This window comes from Gracilinanus agilis, chromosome 4 (assembly GCF_016433145.1).
Source record: "Gracilinanus agilis isolate LMUSP501 chromosome 4, AgileGrace, whole genome shotgun sequence".
Lineage (NCBI taxonomy): Eukaryota > Metazoa > Chordata > Mammalia > Didelphimorphia > Didelphidae > Gracilinanus > Gracilinanus agilis.
The window spans coordinates 363,303,685-363,316,515 of record NC_058133.1 but is presented as its reverse complement, the minus strand read 5'-3'; the positions used below and the strand labels follow the sequence as shown (position 1 = coordinate 363,316,515).

Here is a 12,831-nt window from a genome sequence, read left to right as displayed (position 1 = left end):
AGGAAGGAAGGAAGGAAGGAAGGAAGGAAGGAAGGAAGGAAGGAAGGAAGGAAGGAAGGAAGGAAGGAAGGAGGGAAGAGGGAGAGGAAGAGAGGAAGGGAGGAGAAAGAAGAAATTAACGAATACACAATATTTATTAAGTGCTTACTACATGCTACATACTATGCTAAACCTTGGGATTACAAATTCAAAAGAAAGTCCCTGTGGAGCTAAGAGTGAAGTGGATTATCTTTCTGTCATCATGAGCTGGTACTGATTGAGCTCCAACAATGACAAAACTATACTAGGACTGATATAAACATACAGCACTGCAGTGCTTTTCCTGTGGGAAGGGAAGTGGATAAACAAAGAATTCCCTCTATTTATGGTGGTAGTAGTAGAGCTGGGATGAGAGGGTGAGGGGAAGGCAGACATTTTGTCTTTTGTCAGCCAGCAATGTGTTTAAAGTGGGAACCCACATTCCATTTCCATTTAATCAGTGATGACTCTATGGAAAAAGATGGAAATGAAGACAACTTAGAAGGAAGGTTTTATGTGCAAATGGCTAATTATCCTGTAAAGGTGTTAATGCTCTGGTCCAGAATGGTGCCTTTGTGAATGTTTTAACTTAATGGCTTCCTACTCCAATTAAAATTGTCATTTCCAAACTAACTTCTTAGTCTTCCCTGTGACTAAATGTAAAATAAATATTTGACTTTTCACCTCTAAAGTTCAATCTAATTCTATTCAATGAATACTAAGTAGCTCTTCACCCTTTCAGTACCATCATCCAATTGAGATCTCGAGAGACCATGCCCAAGAGGAGCTAAGTAACTCAGCTTTGCTCTGCCTGGATTCATACAGTTTCTTCACTAGGCCATTTCCACCCTGCTGTTAACTTCCTTCCCTTTTCCTCCAAACCTATCTCTCTACTTTTCACCTTTGCTCTAAGAACTATAATTGAATCAACACTACTATTCACTTTTGGAAAGCACACATCATTTGGCTGCCTTATTGTTCTTCTTACTATCTTTGTGACTTCCCTGACCACAACTCCCCTCTTTAGCTAATGCTCCCCTGTATGTGCTGTCTCCCCACTGGATTATAGGCTACGTGAGAACAGAGACTGTCCCACTTTCATATTTGTATATCTAGATTAGCAAAGAAAGGAGCACTTAATGAATCAATCGCTTCTTCAGTTGCCCCTTATACATGTTGTCTCTCAACAAGACAACAATTCAAATCAATAAGTATTTAAGAACTAAATACATGCCAGAAACTGGGCTAAACTCTGGGAAGAAAAATACAAGCAGAAAGAAAGATAACACATTTAGGTGGCTCAAGAGATTAGAGGGATAGTACTGGAGATGGAAGGTCCTAGACTCAAATCTGTCCTCAGACACTTCCTATCTGTGTAACCCTGAGCAAGTCACTTAATTCCAATTGTCTAACCCAGCCTTGGAAAAGGTTTTTGAGTTGGGGTGCCCAGAGGACAACTTCAAGCTGCCTTTGAGCCACCAACATTGCCCCCACCCATTACCTGAAAGAGTGGAGGGAGGAAATGCTCCCTTTGGGCAGCTGGACACAGGGGCAGGGCATGCAAAAAATGTCTTCAGAAACTGGGAAGAGGGGAAAGGGAGCTGCTCCCCTGTGCCAGGGCCAGCACACAGTGCCAATACTTCACTAATGCTGGTCTAACCTTACCATTCTTCTACTTTGGGAACAATATTTGGTATTGATTCTAAGATGGAAGGTAAGGGTCAAAAAAAGAAAGAGGGAGAAAAAAGAGAGGAATAGAGTGAGGAAGGAAGGAAGGAAGGAAGGAAGGAAGGAAGGAAGGAAAAATGCCAACCAATCAGAGAGGGAGTCCACAGGATAATTACAATGTGTGAAGTGCATAGAGGAAAGATTTTTAAGATATTGTACGGAATGTCTGAGATTAGACTCAGTAGAACAGTCTATGGTGAAGCTTTCTATTAAAACCATCAGTTCTTTGAGGGAAATGACTATCCCTGATAACCTGACATATGGAAACCTCTCAAGCACCCATTAATCACTCCAGATAGGATTAGCTAATATAATCAAATCTGGAGTAATCTTTTTGCCTTCTTTAGTTTCTCTTATTGTCTCTAGGTCATTCCCAGATATTGTAGCCTTTGGCTACATCCTCTTTCCCTAGCCTCCCTGTCAGTGATGGGAAACTTTTTAGAGATTGAGTGCCCTGCCTGTCCCACCCCAGACCATGTGCCATGCCCCTCCCTCCAACATAATGCTGAATGAACCCCACCTGCCCCTTACTCCTCACAGGGGAGGGAGAAAGTGCTCCCATTGGGTTGCTGGGAGGAGGGGCAGGTGACTGAGGAATGTCCTCAGTGAGTGTAGAGTAGGGGAGTGGAGTGGCACAAGTGCTCCACTCCCCTCTAGCTCAGATGCCTGTGAGCCACCCACTTTACACCCCCTACTCCCATTACCCCACCTCTGGCTCCCATTGGGCTGCTGGGCAGAAGGGCAGATGATGTGAAAAAATGTCATTGGGCACTGTGGAGAGGGGGAAGGGAGCAGCTCTGCAAGAGCCCCTCTGCCTTTCTAGCAATGAACTCTGGGGGTGAGTGGGGGAGGGTAGCTGCATACTCACAGAGAGGGCTCTGAGTGCCATCTCTGGCACCCATGCCATAGGCTCACCATCACTGCTCTTTGTAAACAATCAGCTGTCCTTCCATTTCATATACTTCCCTAAAGTATATATAAGACCCTGAGTTCTAGAGTTCAGAAGAAATTTCCATTACAGTGTTCCCAGAGCAGTGGCTCTCTGTGGTGACCTATGTCTCCCTTGTCATGATTAAAGAAGTTTCTATTATAATTACTTTGATAGTTCTGTGTTTTTTCAGGCTGACAATAAGATCACTTAATAAGAAATCAAAGATATATTTGAATTATCTTGTTTCCTTTGAATTGTTTAATATCACAAAGACATAAATGCCTATCAATGGATCTAACTCCTACTTTCACATATCCTTACATAATTTTTTTAAATTATTTTTTCTTCCTCTTTCCCACATTCTTTCTGCCTAGAAACAACATGAAAGAATCAAAGAACAGGTAGCTGTGGTGAATACTTCTTTGAGTGAATCTGCAGAATCTCTGGAAATCCCTCGTCTAACCATCTCTGAACTAGGTGATATAATACAGGTAACTAACTACTTGAGACAACTGAGTATGTGATTACATGGGACTTGGGAAAACTGGACAACTCAGGCGGGGGGGGGGGGGGGAAGGAATCATTCATTGAAAATCAGATTAATTGACATTCTGAAAATAAAGCAAACTAACTGATTCCACATCAGCTTGCCTCTAAAATATTGTGTACAATTCTGGGTGCCACATTTTAAAGGGACATAGATCATCTGAAAAGAATGCATAGGAAGGCAACCAGCATGATAAAGTGCCATATGAAGACCATTTGAAGGAACTGGGTGTTTTTAAACTAATAAAGAACAGACTTAAAAAGAACATAATAGCCTTCTCTAAGGTTTGAAGGACTGCAGGTTGGAAAAGAGATTAAATTGTTTGTCCCCAAGGGGCAAAACTAAGATCAATGCCTAGAAATTGCTGTCCCTGCCATGGATAGAGAGCTGGAATTGGAGTCAGGAAGATCCAAGTTTGATTCCTATCACAGATACTTATTAGCTTTGTGACCTTCAGCAAATCACTTTTCCTCTTTCATCATTAGTTTCTTCATCTGTAAATGAGGTTGTTGGCTTATATAATCTTTAAAGTCCCTTCCAGTTCTAAATCTATAGTGCTTTGAACTATAAAATGAGAATAAGGATAAAATCTACTTCATGGGATTGTGAATATCATATGAGATAGTATTTGTAAGATACTTTGAAAACATTTTTTAAAACTACATAAATGTTAGCTATTATTATTTTTATCATCATCAGTAATAATAAGATAAAGGAGTTTATTTTTCACAAAACTGATCACAGAAAAGGGAATAGAAAACGAGATGTTTAATCATATAAATCAGGGGTCAGTAACCTTTTTGGCCGCGAGAGCCATAAACACCACATTTTTTAAAATGTAATTTCATGAGAGCCGTACAGTGCTCACAGTGTGCACTCCTGTAACAGCGCCTGAAAAAAAAAAATGACTTTATGGCTCCTGCAGAAAGAGCCATATCTGGCCATCAAAAGAGCCAGATATGGCTTGAGAGACATATGTTGCCGACCCCTGATATAAATGTAAGCATGCAAGGTGATTTCTTTTTGATACAAATTAGTCCTTTTAGTTAATCCCTATATAATGAAGTATGATAGGTTATGCCTCTGAGTGACCTTTATAAAGTCTGTTTCACTGAGTCCAGGAAAGAAATTCAAAGAGAAATATAGCTTCTGGCCTTACACAAAGAAATGTGGAGCTGAAGAATGACACCTGGGCCTGGGAGAGCAGCAAAAAGCAAAGAAAATTTTCAGTTGTCCAGGAGACAAGCTGTTTTAATCAATTAGCTATGAGGTGTATTGAGGTATAAGGTGTGTAGTTGAAACCACTTCTCAGATTACAAACTACCCAAGATGGTAATACTATGTCTCCTTTCTTCCCTGGAACTTCTTCATGGGAATATGAATCTTTTTTCCTCGGGCCTTGAGAAAAATATATCTACTTTATATGTTTTAAATACTTTTCTTTTTCTTTATAAACAGTATTAACAATTGCGGGGTTTATTTTTGGAAATACAGTTGAGAGGAGCAAATTATGAGGGAAATATCCCCAGAGAAGGAGAATAGGGATAGATCTGACACTGAAGTATTTTACCAGAAGTTCTGACCCTGGCTGCTGAGGACTCGGCGCTAACAATATATGATAAAGAGAATGATATATCCTTTGATACTAATTCCCACCTGATTAGAAACAAAGTGTGTGTCTGTGTGTCTGTGTGTGTCTGTGTCTGTGTCTGTGTATTTAATTGGGAACCAATCTGAGTGAGAAGACAGTAGCCTAAAGGAGCAAAAAGGAGTAGTTGAGCAACCCTGATCATCATCCTCTAAATTCAACTATAATAACGTTATTCATATATAGATGACTTACTCCTTCTACATTAAAGGATCAGAGGGCCTTGAATATGATATTCTGGAGGGCAATGGAACTAGGACTACAACCAAGAATTGTCCACCTATCAAAACTGAGTATAATCCTTTTGGGAGTGAGGGAGATGGATATTCAATGAAAGAGAGAACTTTCAAGTATTCCTGTTGAAAAGACCAGAGCTAAATAGAAAATTTGACTCTCAAATACAAGACTCAAGTGAAGCATATAAACGTAAAAAGGAAAGAGAAATCAAAAGAGATCCAATAATATTGAACTATATATATATATATATCCCTACATGGGAAGACAACATTTGTAATTGCTAAGAACTTTATCATTATTAGAGCAGTTAGAAGGAATATACATAGACAGAAAGCAAGGATATGAGTTGAATATGATGGATGATATATAAAAAAGTTAAATTAAAGGGTGAGAAAAAGAAGTGCTTTGGGAGAAAGGGGAAGGGAGAAATATAATGGAGTAAGTTATCTCACATGAAAGAGGCCTGGAAGAGTTTTAAACATGGAGGGGAAGATTTGGGGGGTAAGGTAGGGAAGGGAATGCCTGAACCTTACTATTGTCAAAATTGACTCAAAGCGGGAAGAACATACATGTTCAATTTGCTATAGAAATGTATCTTACCCTTCAAAAAATTTGGAGAAGGGTATGGAGGTGGGACTGATTGAAAAGAGGGCAGTCTGGGGGAGGAGTTTGTCAGAAACAAAATACCTTTGACAATGGACAGGAAGAAAAGAAAGAAAGTCGGATAAGTGGGAGAAATAAGATAGAGGGTAAATACAGTAATAAGGCAAAAAGAAAAATTTACACCAAATATGTCTAATAAAGGCCTCATTTTTCAAATACATAGAGAAATGAATTAAATGCATTAGAACACAAGTCGTTTCCCAATTGATAAATGGTCAAAGGATATAAACAGATGGTTCTTAGACAAAGTAATTAAATTTATCTATAGTCATGTGAAAAAATGCACTAAATTACTATTAATTAGAAAAATGCAAATTAAAACAACTCTGAGATACCAACCCACACCTAGAAGATTGGCTATTATGACAGAAAAGGAAAATATCAGAAGTTGGAGGGGATGTGGGAAAATTGAGATGCTAATAAATTGTTGGGGAAGTAGTGAGCTAATTCAACCATTCTGGAGAGCAGTTTGGGTCTATGCTCAAAGGGTTATAAAATCATATAATACTCTTGATATAGCATTACCTTTACTAGGTTTTTATCCAAAAGAGATTTTTTTAAAAAAGGAAAATGATATATAACTACAAAAATATATAAAGCAGCTACTTTTGTAATGGCAAAGAATTGGAAAATGAGAGGATACCCATCAATTGGGGAATGGCTAAATGGAAGTATATGATTATAATTTAATACTGTTATACTATATGAAATTACAAACATGAAGAGTTCAGGAAAACCTAGATTTATAGGAACTGATACGAAGTGAAGTAAGTAAAAGTAGGAGAACATTATACATAGTAACAACAATAATGTCCAATGAATAACAGTGAATAATTTAGCTATTCCAATTAATAAATCAATCAAAAAGAATCCCAAAGAATTCATGATGAAAAATGCTATCAGCTTCCAGAGAAAGAATTGATGGAGTCTGAATCCAGACCAAATCATACTTTTTTCATTTTCTTAATTATTTTTTCATTCAAATTTCCTTCCACAAAAGGATCAATATGGAAAAATGTTTAACTTGAATACACATGTAATGATTACACATGTAAGAGGGAAAGAAGGGAGAGTTTGAGACTCAAGATATTTTTTTAATGAATGTTAAAAACTTTTTATATGTAATTGGATGAAAATAAAATATCAAATTTTAAAATAAAATAAAATATTTATATTTTTAAAAGAGGATAGATAATGCAAAGTATGGTATGACAAAAACTAGAACACAGAGAATAATGTCTTTTTACAATACTTAATCCTACATATATTCTCAGACATAAACTTAATTACTCTTCAAATTTAAGAGGATGAGGTCTTATGGGGGGGACAATCCTAGAATTTTGAATTTGGATTAAATTCTAGAATTTTAAAGTTTTATTAAGTTGTTTTCTTATTAATTTTCTTGTTGATATTTTCTTTAGAATGCATCAGGGATTTATGCAGAAATAGACGGAGCCAAAAAAGAGCTACAAGATAAATTCTCCAATCTGACTACCCTTGACCATGACTTGGTCCAACGGGCTGTGGAGCATGCAGAGGACCTTCAGCAACAGGCTCATGAGCTAAATAGGTAATTTCTTGATGTAATGAGCTATCACCAATGTGAGACAAAGAAATACTATGTAATATATTTTCTCTAAAGACTTCAAGTACTTTCAGAAGTTTTTATCCTCTTATCAGCCATTCCTTTTATACAAAGAGGTTAATTTTCCATATCCAAAATGTTAAGTGAAGCTAATTGGGAATTAGGAATGAAACTGACTTCTAGTAAGTACTCAAACCATTCAACTGTGCCTAGCAGGAACTATTTGATTTCAACACCTATTAAGAGAAAATCAATTGACAATTTTCCTCATAGCACCTCATAGAGTGCCATGGAACCTTTGGGCAATCAATAAATGTTAACTAAATTGTACCAAATGGAATTGAAATTGACTTCACGAACCTGAAGCAACAGAAAAACAATGAGATACATTATACAGAAAACCAAAAACACTAGAAATTACAAATAAGAACGTTTAAGGTGGACCGATAAAACAAGAAACTATTGGTTTTCACATTTTCGTAGAAAATTTAAACCAACTCTTTATTATCTAGATTTCCAGATGTTTTCAGTTTTTGTTTTCTTTTCATTTTTAAACCCTTAGACATTCAATTTACTATATAGTAGAATACATGAAACTTTTTAAGTGATATCTTAGTTTTGAGAAATAATATATTAAGCCCATGTACATAGAGAACATTAAAAGATTTCTGATGGTATTGTTGATATTATATGGGAAGTTTTTAAGTAAATGCAATGTAAGGAACTACACTAAGCACAGAGAATATAAAGATGGAAATGAAACAGTTCCTGCCTCTCAAGGAGATTATAATTAGGTGAAAATCCATCATGTTGCTGTTTTTTAGGTCCATCCTATGGGATATTTTAGGTATTTTAGTGAATAGCTTCTCACATAGGGAATATGAGACATCTTTCTTTTTTTTTTTTTTTTTTTTTTTACCCTACTTCATAGTGAATATGTCTGAGATATCCTACCTCTGACATTAGTGACTGTGTGATCCTGGGAAAGTCACATAACCTCTCTATGTTGCTCCTGTCAACTCTCTAAGAGTATACTTTGCTAAGAAAATACTGATGTGAATTATTTGAGGAGTTTCTTCACTGGAAGTTCCACATATCAATGAAAGCATAGGTCCAGTCCTCATCACTATCTTTTGTAGTAAATGGCAAGATTCTAAGGAAGTCATTAAAAACTTTTACGAAAATGGACTATTTCTAATACGCTCCACAACCTAATCATCTAATAGCTGCATAGCCAAACCATACAATATTTGCTACTCTAAGAAGAGGATGTATGATGTAGTAGGTAGTAACATTTGGCTGGGTGTTAGAAAGACTAACTTAAAGCCTTAACTCTAATGCTAATCTAATGCCAAAATGAACCCAACGCCAATACTACTCTTTATGGGCCTTTAGAAAACTGAGAAATTATCTACTAGTTCAAAAGTGGGTTTAGCTCTATGTTAATTATTTTAGTAGAAAAGCTTGCTCTGCTAAAGAAACCACAGAGTGTTTGTATACTATGTAAGAGATGCAAAGAAGGATCCACATTTATAGTTATGAATATGATTCAACATTTATCAAATGAGCACAGTTTGTGATTTTATTCAGCAGATAGAATGTATTGAGAAACATCTACTTTCAAGAAAACAAAAATATAATCATGATCAATTATTAATGTGCATTTGGTGACTATTCCTGATATTAAATCAAGCATTTCAATGAAATCCAAAAATCATTTATGAAGAGACTATTATGTTCAAGGAGGAAGCTAAGTGGTACAGTAGATAGAGTGTCAGGTCTAAGGTCAGGAAGACTCCTCCCCCAGTTCAAATCTGAACTCAGACATTTGCTGTGTGGCCCTAGATAAGTCACTTAATCCTGTTTGCCTCAGTTTCCTCATTTGTAAAATTAGCTGAAAAAGCTAGGTGACTGAATGGATAGAGCACAGGCCTGGAGAGAAGAGGTCCTGAGTTCAAATCTGACCTCAGATATTTCCTAACTGTGACCCTGGGCAAGTCACTTAACCTCAATTGCCTTGCTCTTATCACTTTTTTGTCTTGATACCAATGCTTAGTATCAGATTTTAGACAGAAGGTAAGGGTTGTTTTGTTTTTTTTTAAATAGCTGGCTAAGAAATGGCAGACCACTCCAGCATCTTTGCCAAGAAAACCCCAAATAGGGCAACAAACAGTTAGCAAGACTGAAAACAACTGAACAACAAATTACATTTAAAGCACTCTGCTAGATTCTCTTGCCACAAAGGCAAAATAATACAAAATAAAAAAAGCCCATTTTCAAAGAGCATAAACCTTTACAACATATATATGACATATATAAGAGATGAAAAGCTTCACGGACCTATAACATTATAAACATTGACACACAAAACAAAATAGACAACTGGGACTGGAGGGAAAGGGCTTTAGATATGTAATTGTAACTGAAGAAAAAAATGACTCAAAAAATCACCCTTAGGAAATACTATTCCAAAATCAAAATAAAGATGTATATCAGCTACTATTAACAGAGGAAAAAAAGTGGAAATACCCCTATTTAGGAAAGAAGCTTTTCTTAGTCATAACTTCCCTTCTCCAAGCTAGTAGAGCCTTCCTTTCCAAGATTACCTTTCAGTCACTCTATGTATTTTGTATGTACTTATTAATTTACATATTCTTTCCCCCAATAGAACATAAGCTCCTTTGAGGGCAGAAACTGATTTTGTTTTTTTCTGTATATCCTTAGGACTTACAACAGTGCTGTTTGTTTGATTAATTAGTTAACTGAAGTATGGAGTAGAATGGAGAAATGGCAAACATTAAAACCACCAATTTTTCCTCTTTGTGTTTTCCATAGGAGTCTGCACAGATTGGATACAAATGGATTAGTACAGAAGGCACTAGATGCCTCAAATGTCTATGAAAACATCGTCAACTATGTACATGAGGCCAACGAGTCAGCAGTACTTGCCTTGAGCATTACAGACAGAGTCAATGATGTAAGTCTTGTGGCTCCACTTCAAACTCTCTGTTTCTTTCTTCACATGCCAAAGGGGTGGGCAGACAAAAAAGAAGAGGAAGAGACAGGAAGAATAGGGCGGAAATGGAGGCAGGTCTGGGATGGTAAAGGGGGAAAGAAGAGAGCAAAGATAGGTTTTATTTATGATATTTAGGTTTGAGTGTGGCTTTTGAAATTGTGCTGCTTGGGTGATGGTAGACCAGAGAGATCAAATAGCAAATCCCCTCAAAAATGGTGTGACCTAAATCCATGGAGAAAACACTACAAAGAACTGTACAGTCTTGTAGATTAGATAACTATTCTACATTGAGCTATCCTTGAAAAGTACTTAAGGAGAGAAAAAAAAAAAAAACTAAAAAAATAAAAAGCAACCTTAGAAACACCAGGGAACTTATTTTCTCATAGTCACATCTGACCTTACTCTGAGCTGCGAAAACAGTTAGAAGAATTTGGTGGAGGGTGTCTAGGAGAAATACAGGGTAATATAAATCCCAAAGCTATAAAAAGCTACATTTCTGCTATGATTCTCACTCTCTTTTTCCCATTAATTTGTAGGCTGTAGGTGGGATTGACACTCAGATCACTTACCATAAAGATGAAAGTGAAAATCTTCTCAGTCAAGCCAAGACATTGCAAGCAACAGCAGATTCTAGTAAATATATTCACTTCCTACTGATTTTTCCTATGATGTCATTATTGAATTTGGAAAGACATTTCAACATCCTAACATTAAAGAATTAATAATACTAGAACAGAATAATGCATCAGTACTTCCTGATAATAATTAATGAATTAAAAAGAAAATAATATTTATTTGAAATATAATATAGCACAGTAAACTTTATATTATCTGGAACAATTGGTGCATATTCTAGATAATAAAATGTTTTGGTTATTAAAGTTGTCATTGGGGTAAGCTAGATAGCTCAGTGGATTGGGAGCCAGGCCTAGAGATGGATGGTCTTGGGTTCAAATCTGGTCTCATTCACTTCATAGCAATGTGACCCTGGGCAAGTTACTTAACCCCCATTGCCTAGCCCTTACCGCTCTTCTGCCTTTGAACCAATATACAGTATTGATTCTAAAATGGAAGGTAAGGGTTAAAAAAAAAAAAAAAGCTGTCACTAATTTTCAAAGAATAAAATGTGCTTAACCCTAAAACTATGTATATTCACATGAATATTCCAATATATTGTCATGATTTAAGCAGAGAGGCACTGAGCATCCAAATTGAGGATATTTATCCTTGGGTTTTCATCACCAAATAGCCAAATCATTAACTCATCCTACACGGACCAACAATTCATGGTGGTGACCGAATCAGGAAAAAGTGGAGGAAAACTCTCCTCCAAGACCAATGGGCACATGAATCTCAACCAGGGGCAGAACAGGAAAGCCCCTCTCCCTCCAGTTTTCAGAGAAAGCTTAAGTACCAATTCCTTAGTATTCCCTAAATTGTATATTACTAACTTCAGGCCTATTCCTTGGACCTTGAACTTTCTCTTTACCTGGCAGCTTGGGCATAAAACCATCTCAGCCCCTTACATCTGTGTGCCCCTCATTTACCAAGTTAACTAGCATATGTCAGTTTTCTGGTCCTTTCCTCAGCCCAAGACTTTTCTTAACTAGTAGCCTCCAAGTCAAGCAGGCTATCCATTACAATATATTACTATGAAACAAATAATACTATGATAACATTACTGTGAAAAACTATGATTTAGAAATTCTAATTGTGTAGACACTGTTTTTATCCACAATGGCTAACATGATTTTTGGTATGCCGTTAATAGTTGATAGATGCTTGCTGGTTGATTTCAACTCTCATAATCTATGACTGCCTCAATTAATTAAGTATTAACTAGGTTGAGCAGGTCCCTTGTGTATTTCAAAATTGCAAATTCTTGATATTTCCCTGTAGTCTCATTTTTAAAAGTTCATTTTCAAGCCTGTTACAATATTTTTTTTTATTTTTGCAGTCCTAGAAAATAACAAATGTATTTAATAAGTTTTTGAAATAGACTATTTACTTAATCTTCCTAAAGCAACTGTTCTTTTACTGAATCAAAAATGAAAGGCCAGTGTTTTCTAACCTCACCATTAATTCTGATTTCTTTCATATATAAATTTAGTTATCTTGCTTCAAATCTATGAGACTCATTCAGTGATAAAGGAAGAGATTTTTCTAGTTAACGATTTTGAAGTCAACTGTTTCTTTATCACTGCTTTCTTTTTCTCTCCCACAGTTTAAAAATCAAAATCAAAATTAATTGAGGCATATGAGACTTTCTGATACAGTTTCTTAAATGTTTTCATCTTTGATAATATAGAAAACTCAAGACTTTCCTAAATTATTTCTTCTCCTTTTAACAATGTGTCAATTAAGCTTGTAGGAATAATCTCTTTTGTTCTTTCCATAGAGAGTTTTTGGCTACCATTTATTTTTATTTTTTAAATATAACATAATATGCTATATAATA

General features: G+C 36.1%; 1 protein-coding gene across 2 annotated transcripts in view; it reads left to right on the top strand.

Moving 5' to 3' along the window:
- Positions 1-12,831, top strand: part of LAMA4 (laminin subunit alpha 4) — a 211,411-nt gene that overhangs the window by 144,645 nt on the left and 53,935 nt on the right. For both annotated transcript variants that reach the window (XM_044676736.1, XM_044676735.1), the window contains exons 12-15: positions 3,052-3,168; positions 7,194-7,342; positions 10,193-10,334; positions 10,910-11,006. In XM_044676736.1, the coding sequence (XP_044532671.1) occupies positions 3,052-3,168; positions 7,194-7,342; positions 10,193-10,334; positions 10,910-11,006 (505 nt within the window). The remainder of the gene's footprint in view (positions 1-3,051; positions 3,169-7,193; positions 7,343-10,192; positions 10,335-10,909; positions 11,007-12,831) is intronic.